The sequence below is a fragment of the Pinus tabuliformis genome, chromosome 7, assembly GCF_031772625.1.
Source record: "Pinus tabuliformis cultivar Carrire ecotype Pingquan chromosome 7, CPIR1, whole genome shotgun sequence".
NCBI classification, from domain to species: domain Eukaryota; kingdom Viridiplantae; phylum Streptophyta; class Pinopsida; order Pinales; family Pinaceae; genus Pinus; species Pinus tabuliformis.
The window spans coordinates 1,886,808,167-1,886,818,304 of NC_142293.1; the positions used below are offsets into that span (position 1 = coordinate 1,886,808,167).

The 10,138-nt window shown below is 36.8% G+C and overlaps 1 protein-coding gene across 5 annotated transcripts; it reads left to right on the forward strand.

Moving 5' to 3' along the window:
* The first annotated feature begins 2,929 nt into the window (after nucleotides 1-2,929).
* On the forward strand, nucleotides 2,930-9,163 carry LOC149256013 (protein NDL1-like). Of its 5 annotated transcripts, XM_089460628.1 has the most exons (9): nucleotides 2,930-3,126; nucleotides 4,251-4,318; nucleotides 5,038-5,892; nucleotides 6,611-6,688; nucleotides 6,797-6,853; nucleotides 6,982-7,037; nucleotides 8,477-8,572; nucleotides 8,670-8,807; nucleotides 8,903-9,163. In XM_089460628.1, the coding sequence occupies exons 4-7, from the start codon at nucleotides 6,614-6,616 to the stop codon at nucleotides 8,544-8,546; spliced, it is 258 nt and encodes an 85-aa protein (XP_089316754.1). In that variant the 5' UTR covers nucleotides 2,930-3,126; nucleotides 4,251-4,318; nucleotides 5,038-5,892; nucleotides 6,611-6,613; the 3' UTR covers nucleotides 8,547-8,572; nucleotides 8,670-8,807; nucleotides 8,903-9,163. The 5 variants fall into 4 exon arrangements, 4 of the variants coding, with proteins under 4 accessions (XP_089316754.1, XP_089316756.1, XP_089316757.1 ...); XM_089460630.1 differs by lacking the exons at nucleotides 8,477-8,572; nucleotides 8,670-8,807; nucleotides 8,903-9,163 and adding exons at nucleotides 7,527-7,690; nucleotides 8,095-8,470; XM_089460629.1 differs by lacking the exons at nucleotides 4,251-4,318; nucleotides 5,038-5,892.
* The last annotated feature ends 975 nt before the right edge of the window (nucleotides 9,164-10,138 follow it).

Genomic DNA, 10,138 nt, shown 5'->3' on the forward strand with positions numbered 1-10,138 from the left:
CTAAGGACTATGAGAGCAGCGGTGATGAAGCGCGGGATGATGATTTTCAAAAGATTGGAGTATCACAATGTCCTCTTAGTCCTAATTCTAAGGACCATGAGAGCAGCGGTGATGAAGCGTGGGATGATGATTTTCAAAAGATTGGAGTATCACAATGTCCTCTTAGTCCTAATTCTAAGGACTATGAGAGTAGCGGTGATGAAGCGCGGGATGATGATTTTCAAAAGATTGGAGTATCACAATGTCCTCTTAGTCCTAATTCTAAGGACTATGAGAGCAGCGGTGATGAAGTGCAGGATGATGATTTTCAAAAGATTGGAGTATCACAATGTCCTCTTAGTCCTGATTCTAAGGACTATGAGAGCAGCGGTGATGAAGCGCGGGATGATGATTTTCAAAACATTGGAGTATCACAATGTCCTCTTAGTCCTGATTCTAAGGACTATGAGAGCACCAGTGATGAAGAATAGGATGATGCAGTTAGTCCTAATTCTAATCAGTATAAAGGTAGCAGTGACAAAGGACAGGATGTAGCATCTTCAATAAGTAAGCAGCCACATTTTCAACATAGTCCTAATTCTATGGACTATGAGAGTAGCACTGACAATGTACATGAGGAAGAATATCCATTAAACATCGAGTCAGATTTTCCATTTAGTCTGAATTCTAAGGACTATGATAGTAGCACTGAAGAAGGGGAAGATGAAGGGTATCCTCTCAGTCAAAATTTGAAAATCAGAGCAGATCATAGTGTGGATAACGTTCCTCTTAATGATGATGAAAGTCCTTATAAAAATGATGATCCAATGATGGAGATGTTGCCAAGAAATATTGTATCGAGGAGTAGGAGCAAACCTTTTCGTATCGATGCAAGATATTCTAGTTATACAATGGGTAGAGCAGAATATCTGACGAGAAGAAGTTCTATCAGCGCTCTCATTTCAAGTGAATGTTGCCAAAAAAATTGCTTGAAACGTATGGATTTCACATTTGCATTAGAAAGCAGGAAGAGATATTTGTCAATGAATAAAAGCATGAAAAACTCATATTTAGTTGGCTGCATGCAATCTACATTGTCAGGTTATGATTATCATATTAGGAATTTTTTATTGTGTAGAAAAGCTTTCAAAATGTTTCATTCAATTGGGAATTTTCGTCTCTCGAGAATTCAAGAAAATTTGGAAAAGGATCCCACATTTTATTCAGAAGTACGTTATAAAAGACAGTTTGGGCCATTATCAAATACTGCAATGTCATGGATGAAAGATTTCTTTTCAAAGCATGGAGAGTGTATGCCAAATAGAGAGACAATACATATTCCAGATAATTTTTCAAGACGAGAAATCTACAACTTATACAAAGAATATGCAGAAAGTGTTGAGGGACAGGGCCACTTTATTACATATCAATATTTTGTGAAGATATGGAATAAAGAATTCAATAATGTTCGTATTCCTAAGAAGACAAGGATGGGGATTTGCAGTACATGTGCTTCTCTTAAATCAAAAAGGGACAAATGTGAAGGCTCAAAAAGAGGTAAGTGTTCATAACTTTTACTTTTAAAATTGTATAGTCATCAACTATGAAAACATATTTCTTAATGAATTTCTTTTATGTTGTGTAGATTTAATTGTCAAAGAACTTCAGGAGCATCGCGAACAACAAACAAATGAAAGGAAGAAGTTGTACAAGCATCGAAAGAAGTGTTATGATAATCCAAATAAATATTTGGGTTTGATAATTGATGGTATGGACCAGAAGAAAACACTTTTACCACATTTTGTTCGCACACCCAAAAATCTACAAGAGGAAAATTTTATTCAGTTTCACTTGGTCGGTTGTATGGTCTTCAATGGGAAAATGTTGCCAAGGGTGTACTTCACAGCTCCAAATATTCATAATGATGCAAATCTGACCATAACCATAATTCATGATGTGATTTCTCATTGGTCTGGTAATCTTCCTGAAGTTTTGTATCTACAATTGGACAACACTTGCCGTGAAAACAAAAATCAGGTTGTTTTTGGGTATCTGAACATGCTTGTTGAATTGAGAATTTTCCAAAAGGTAAAGGTTGGTTTCCTTCTTGTTGGGCACACTCATGACCATATTGATCAGATGTTCAGTCGTTTTTCAGTCACATTGAGGAGGAAGGAAGTTGGGAGCTTGCCATCAAGGTTAATTTTAGGGGCGAATAATAGCCCAAAGGCGAAATTTAAGACTTTTTATATTTTAATAGGGCGAATTTTTAAATAAAATAATAATTTTTTTTTATATATAATTAGCCCATATTTTATTTAAAAATTAATTTATTTTTTTATTTTAGCCCAGGGCGGATAAACTAACCGAATCGAATTTGATCAAAATCGCCCCATTTTGATATTTGCGGAATCGTATTTGATCAAAATCGCCCCCATTTTGATATTTGCTCCTGGTTTGGGAGAGCAAAATCGCCATTTTTGATTTACAGTTTGGGTTTTCTGGTTTGGGAGTGGTTTGTGAGGGTCGATTTAGTCCCGGGAGTGGTTTGTGAGGGTCGATTTGGTCCTGGGATGTTAGATTTGTTTTGAAATGGAGGGCGGAGCTTAATTTGTTTTCAAATGGAGGGCGACTCCCTGTTTTGACGGATTTAGCCCGCTGTTTTGGTGTAACGGATTCAGCCCGCTGTTTTGGTGTATATGGCTCCAGCGGCTCTGTTTATGTGGATGTCGAAATGATTCCTTGGGGTGGGAAGGTAAATGCACTGTGCAGGTTTTTCATTGAGATAAAAATGCCCTGCTAATTGGATCTCAGTTTGCATTCACCTTCATATTTGGTTCTGTAGAGATTATGTACAGGCATTGAGGAAAATTGCGAGACATTGTGCTGGGTGTCCTAAATTTTGTCTGTGAATGCCTTTTATGGGTTTTGCTTTGTTGTGTGTCAGACCAGCATTGCCACTTGGGGGTTTCTTTTAACTTTTGAACCGTTTTGCCTGCAAATGTGTCTTGGCTTACATTATTGTAATGGTGTGACTTTGAATGCAGGAGCATGTTGTGCAGACTAGCCATGGGCCAATCTCTGTTTTTGTATGCGGAGACCAGGAGAAGCCTGCCCTTGTTACTTATTCGGATGTTGCCTTGAACTGTGAGTTTCATCTCTGTATCTTATTGACATGATTCTTAGCGTCTTGCAGATTGATTACGTCAGTCATTTCACGCAAAGGCAATGTTTGCGCAATTTGCATGATGGTTGTGCTTTGCTGGTAGCCCTGTATAAGTTATTGAGCCCACCGTGGGCATTTGTCATGGTAGCTTCTATTCTATTATTTGAGATAATCTGAAGCAATGATGAAATTTCCATATGTTCTGTTGCATTCGAAAAAATGACTCTGTAAACAGGGATCATCATTTGTATATTGGTGATCAACTTACGATCTCGATACATTTCCATGCCCACCATCTCTATGCCGATTTCAGGTTTGATTAATTCCTCAAATTTCCTATCATGGTGGACATGGAGTGAATCTTAGACTATATTGTATTTGTTCAATCAGCATGCTCAAAATCACTTTGTAGTTTGCCCTGATAGCATCCTGGTGTAGCAAACTCTTGATGACACCTCATTTTCGCAAGTGTCTCTTGCATTTTTTTCCATTTATGAAATCATTTGCTTTTATTGATTGCCGCCCTCTTGGTGTTTCCTTTTCTCTTCAACGATACTGTTAATGCATTCAGACATGCAATGTGCATTCTGGGCTAATGAGTGAAATTATTGAACTTACTTCTTTAAAGCAGTATTTCACACCAACAAGTTTTTGTGCATTCTGGGCTAATGAGTGAAATTATTGAACTTACTTCTTTAAAGCAGTATTTCACACCAACAAGTTTTTGCTAATCTGGCAAGCAATGAGTGGAAATATGTTGATGGGCTGATGCCATTTCTGTGGTTATTGTAACATCTTCTTTTTCTTCCACAGCAATACATTACATTGATGGAATAAGAATTTTGAAGTTTTGTAAATTAATAAAATCAATTGATTGACAGAACCTTGTGATTAACCGTGTAATTTGTATACTAAATTATTTGTCGTTACTAACTGGTCCGGCATCTATTTGTTTCTTGAACAGACATGTCATGCTTTCAAGGGTTGTTCTTCTTCCCTGAGGCTGCTTCGTTATTCTTTCACAATTTCTGTATCTATCATATTGATGCACCTGGACATTAGCCTCATGATAGATATTAGCCTCATGCTGATCGTGTTTTTGCAGGTGATGATGAATTTGCTTTACTTTTATGGCATGTGTGGAATTCCAATACATCTCTATGCCGATTTCAGGTTTGATTAATTCCTCAAATTTCCTATCATGGTGGACATGGAGTGAATCTTAGACTATATTGTATTTGTTCAATCAGCATGCTCAAAATCACTTTGTAGTTTGCCCTGATAGCATCCTGGTGTAGCAAACTCTTGATGACACCTCATTTTCGCAAGTGTCTCTTGCATTTTTTTCCATTTATGAAATCATTTGCTTTTATTGATTGCCGCCCTCTTGGTGTTTCCTTTTCTCTTCAACGATACTGTTAATGCATTCAGACATGCAATGTGCATTCTGGGCTAATGAGTGAAATTATTGAACTTACTTCTTTAAAGCAGTATTTCACACCAACAAGTTTTTGCTAATCTGGCAAGCAATGAGTGGAAATATGTTGATGGGCTGATGCCATTTCTGTGGTTATTGTAACATCTTCTTTTTCTTCCACAGCAATACATTACATTGATGGAATAAGAATTTTGAAGTTTTGTAAATTAATAAAATCAATTGATTGACAGAACCTTGTGATTAACCGTGTAATTTGTATACTAAATTATTTGTCGTTACTAACTGGTCCAGCATCTATTTGTTTCTTGAACAGACATGTCATGCTTTCAAGGGTTGTTCTTCTTCCCTGAGGCTGCTTCATTATTCTTTCACAATTTCTGTATCTATCATATTGATGCACCTGGACATTAGCCTCATGATAGATATTAGCCTCATGCTGATCGTGTTTTTGCAGGTGATGATGAATTTGCTTTACTTTTATGGCATGTGTGGAATTCCAATACATCTCTATGCCGATTTCAGGTTTGATTAATTCCTCAAATTTCCTATCATGGTGGACATGGAGTGAATCTTAGACTATATTGTATTTGTTCAATCAGCATGCTCAAAATCACTTTGTAGTTTGCCCTGATAGCATCCTGGTGTAGCAAACTCTTGATGACACCTCATTTTCGCAAGTGTCTCTTGCATTTTTTTCCATTTATGAAATCATTTGCTTTTATTGATTGCCGCCCTCTTGGTGTTTCCTTTTCTCTTCAACGATACTGTTAATGCATTCAGACACGCAATGTGCATTCTGGGCTAATGAGTGAAATTATTGAACTTACTTCTTTAAAGCAGTATTTCACACCAACAAGTTTTTGCTAATCTGGCAAGCAATGAGTGGAAATATGTTGATGGGCTGATGCCATTTCTGTGGTTATTGTAACATCTTCTTTTTCTTCCACAGCAATACATTACATTGATGGAATAAGAATTTTGAAGTTTTGTAAATTAATAAAATCAATTGATTGACAGAACCTTGTGATTAACCGTGTAATTTGTATACTAAATTATTTGTCGTTACTAACTGGTCCGGCATCTATTTGTTTCTTGAACAGACATGTCATGCTTTCAAGGGTTGTTCTTCTTCCCTGAGGCTGCTTCGTTATTCTTTCACAATTTCTGTATCTATCATATTGATGCACCTGGACATTAGCCTCATGATAGATATTAGCCTCATGCTGATCGTGTTTTTGCAGGTGATGATGAATTTGCTTTACTTTTATGGCATGTGTGGAATTCCAATACATCTCTATGCCGATTTCAGGTTTGATTAATTCCTCAAATTTCCTATCATGGTGGACATGGAGTGAATCTTAGACTATATTGTATTTGTTCAATCAGCATGCTCAAATCACTTTGTAGTTTGCCCTGATAGCATCCTGGTGTAGCAAACTCTTGATGACACCTCATTTTCGCAAGTGTCTCTTGCATTTTTTTCCATTTATGAAATCATTTGCTTTTATTGATTGCCGCCCTCTTGGTGTTTCCTTTTCTCTTCAACGATACTGTTAATGCATTCAGACATGCAATGTGCATTCTGGGCTAATGAGTGAAATTATTGAACTTACTTCTTTAAAGCAGTATTTCACACCAACAAGTTTTTGCTAATCTGGCAAGCAATGAGTGGAAATATGTTGATGGGCTGATGCCATTTCTGTGGTTATTGTAACATCTTCTTTTTCTTCCACAGCAATACATTACATTGATGGAATAAGAATTTTGAAGTTTTGTAAATTAATAAAATCAATTGATTGACAGAACCTTGTGATTAACCGTGTAATTTGTATACTAAATTATTTGTCGTTACTAACTGGTCCGGCATCTATTTGTTTCTTGAACAGACATGTCATGCTTTCAAGGGTTGTTCTTCTTCCCTGAGGCTGCTTCGTTATTCTTTCACAATTTCTGTATCTATCATATTGATGCACCTGGACATTAGCCTCATGATAGATATTAGCCTCATGCTGATCGTGTATTTGCAGGTGATGATGAATTTGCTTTACTTTTATGGCATGTGTGGAATTGTCAAAGAAAGTTTACTTCAACGGTATTTTAGCCAGGTAATTTAAATAATCCACTGCTTTCGTTTCTTTTTTCATGGGGTTTCCAACCCTGTTTTCATTCTGATTATTCTGTTTACACTGTTGGAACCATTGTGGGTATGGCAGGAAGTGCGCTGCAATATACAAGGCTTGGAGTCTGATATTGTGCAGGCTTGCAGAAGGGTAAGCATCCTTTGCACTGAAATATGTACTTTATGGAATTGGGGTTCAAGGTATCTGACTGTGTGGATTTCATCTTATTTACCCTTTGTTGTGGAATACTCTCTAAATTCCGATGGTTGTGTACACAGCCGCTGGATGAGAGGCAGAGCAGTAATGTTATGCGCTTTATGCAAGTGATGAGTCAGTAAGTTTCAAATTTGTGAAATAATTTCTTATGTTTTGAGAAGCAGTTTTAGGTTTGAAATTGCTGATCGAATTCCCATTGGAGATTTCTCCATATTCTACGAACTTCCTGTAGAAGAGGCTTGAGATTTTTCTGTCAATTCATTGATGGTTTGCCTTCAGTGAATGCTAGGTGTCCCTGTGAATAACGTGTGTTTTGTTTTTTCATTTTTCTTCTAAGAAAACTGATATTTTTTTGCCTTAGAAGAAAATCATCTACTTTTTCATATTGAAAATAAAAAAATATACATTACATATATTTCACCTGAAGTTTATAAAAAAACAACATCATATAAGCTGTCCATTGGTCTGAATAAAACTAGTAAAAGATATGTCTCCAAGGTAGCACCTTCCATCAAAAAGTTGATACCATGAGCTCCCTGGGCCATCACACCTGTTTTTTGATAGACAATCTGCAACTTGGTTCTAATCCCTCGTCGCATGCTGGCAGGAGCAAGACTGAAAGTGAGTCTTGAGGCCCGTATCAATCCAGCATTCCAGTGTTTCAATGAGATAATACGCCATAATCAAAGAGAAGATCCACAAGGAGAGGCAGTTAAGAAATCATGGCTTCAACTAGACACAATGTTGTGAAAAGTCAAAGACTTGTGGAGGGTAAGAAGACAAATTGCACTGTTGCTAAAGAATTAGTAAAGCTTTTGGCGCACAATGAAGATGTGCAGTGCATTATAAGTTTTACTATTGCAGATCATATTGGTCCTCAAATTAGAAGTTTGATTAGTTCTTGTAAGATTTGGACTAGGATTCTCTAACAGAACAAGGATTCTCTATTCTAGGAAATGACTGTATGCATTTTAAATGATTGGTTGTGTATATCACTGTTTATACGATACGTATTCAGGATGTGCAAGATCAATTTGGAGCAGTTGATGATAGAATTGATCCTAAAGTTCGTAGTGCCACTGTTCCAATGGTTGAAAAAAATGTTTCAGCCATTTGTGACCAGTGTGAATGCCACTGATAAATTGGCTAACTTTCTTGGTGGAATGTTACTGCAGAAAGAACATTGCTGGAACAGATTCACTTAAAAGAGTGTATACCGAGCACTTACACTGAAATCACTAAGAAGAAAGGGAAGAAGTCTGCATAGAAAAGTTTAAAGGAAACTTCACAAAAAACCCTTGAAAAATGATGTTGTATCAAGCAGGGCCATTATTGCAGAGATTGTGTCAAGGCCCATTACCACACTAAATATATATTATTTAGAACTATGTTGTAATTTTTGTCAGGGTTCATGTTTAGGTTCAACTATCACTGGCTACCCTATTCTGGAAGAGCTTTTGCTCTCCTGAAGACATCTTGATCTAACTCTTCATTCTTTGTTTTCACCTCCATAAAAAATCTCTAGTGGATTCATAAATTTTCCTTTTATTGTGACAGACTATTTTATGTGGTATTGTTGGCATACCTCCTTCAAATGGTGTTATTCCTGAATCTCCAATGCACATGAAAGGCTTAGCTACCCTCAAACATCAGGTACTAATATATTGGAATTATCAATTGCAGCTTCTCAGGGAAAAGACACAATTCAGACATTTTATAGACGAGTAACTTACAAGTACTTTTGTTACAGTTGGTGCTTAGCAAGTTAGTGACAACAATCTGGAAAAGTATGCAGAAAAATTCAACCTTAGGGCAATTATACAGAAACATGCAAGAAGCCTATGAGCAAATGCAGACCCCAATGGTTTATCAGCCTCCACCTGCCTTGGTAATGGTCTTATTTTTGAGTTTGGGTGTTTCATTTTATCTAATTTTCCTCTCCCTTTATTTATTTGTCTTGTCATGTCCCAACCATTTATGCAGGCACTTAAGGAATTGAAAGAGACCACAATTCAGTTGGCCGCAAGTACTGGGAATATGGATGCCCAGTTGATGAATCAATTTTAATGTTGACAAGGACGTGGATGGCCTGCTTCCTGTTGAGGTGAAAGAACAACAATTGAGTAATTTGTTGCAATCTCTGATGGCGGTTGGCTGCCTTGCAGTAATGCCCATGATTAGAAAGATCCCAACTTCTATGCTTTGGGGTTACTTTTCCTTCATAAACTTGTGTTATTGGTCTGTTTTCCCATCGGGAAAATCAATAATGCAAGGTCAAATCAGTTGTGAATGATTGATGGCATAATGAAAAGGTGAACCTTTACTCAAAAAAATAATAATAGATCATTTTTTATAAATGTAGCTTTAGAATGATCTTGCTTTGAAGTAGAGACTAAAATCAAGGAAATGATAGGAAGCCTACAATGCTGGATTAGTGCTTAGTTCAAATAAGCATGACAATGAGAGGCCTTTTGAACATGATTGTGAGGTTATTGTTGATTCAAATATTTTTTCAGCAGAAAAATAAAGCATGGAGTGAACATTTAGTGCACAAATATCCCCTGTTTTAATGGATGACTAAAACCAGGAGGCCTTACAACCATATATGTAAAGTCAAGTCAATGGTTCTACATGGTTCAGTCATTTAATATACTCAAAACTTTAGCCCAAAAATTAATACAATATAAGTCTGCTCTAGAATACAACAGAAGCAAAATAGATCACATATATGCCCTTCCCACACTCATTTCTTCTGCTAATTTTGGACACTGACTACCATTTCAGTTCTGGGCATTTTTGTGGTATTGATGTTTGGCCCAACGGATACCAGCCGAAGTCCCTTCCTTCACCATTTTGGCCCCAGCAGACGCCGCACATTTCATCTTCTTGTTAGTTGTTATAATCTGCTAATCTGGTCAAGACCACAAACTTGTTTTTCTGTGCTGTGTCCTGGTCGTTGTATGAATAATCCCACTGCTTAGGCCCATGTAAGCCCAAATGAATTTCTACGCTCATTGGAAGCCATTAATGCAATCAAATACTGTTCACACAGCGCTTCAATATTTCTAAAATAGTTAAATTGATGTTCACTAGAAGTGTAACAGAGGAACTGAAACTATGAACAGGTTGGACAATCATTGTTGATTCAAATATAACAAAAGATATAATTAATGTTTCTAGAGTAGAAGATACATTTTAGTGGAATTGTCCTTAGCTCAA

What these genes read in the sequence shown, in the direction of transcription:
- LOC149256013 (XM_089460628.1), top strand. Translation starts at nt 6,614, where the DNA reads ATGATGAATTTGCTTTACTTTTATGGCATGTGTGGAATTGTCAAAGAA. An exon ending in TTCAACGGTATTTTAGCCAG is followed by an intron (nt 6,689 to 6,796) that starts GTAATTTAAATA and finishes TGGGTATGGCAG; the next exon opens with GAAGTGCGCTGCAATATACA. An exon ending in TTTATGCAAGTGATGAGTCA is followed by an intron (nt 7,038 to 8,476) that starts GTAAGTTTCAAA and finishes TTATTGTGACAG; the next exon opens with ACTATTTTATGTGGTATTGT.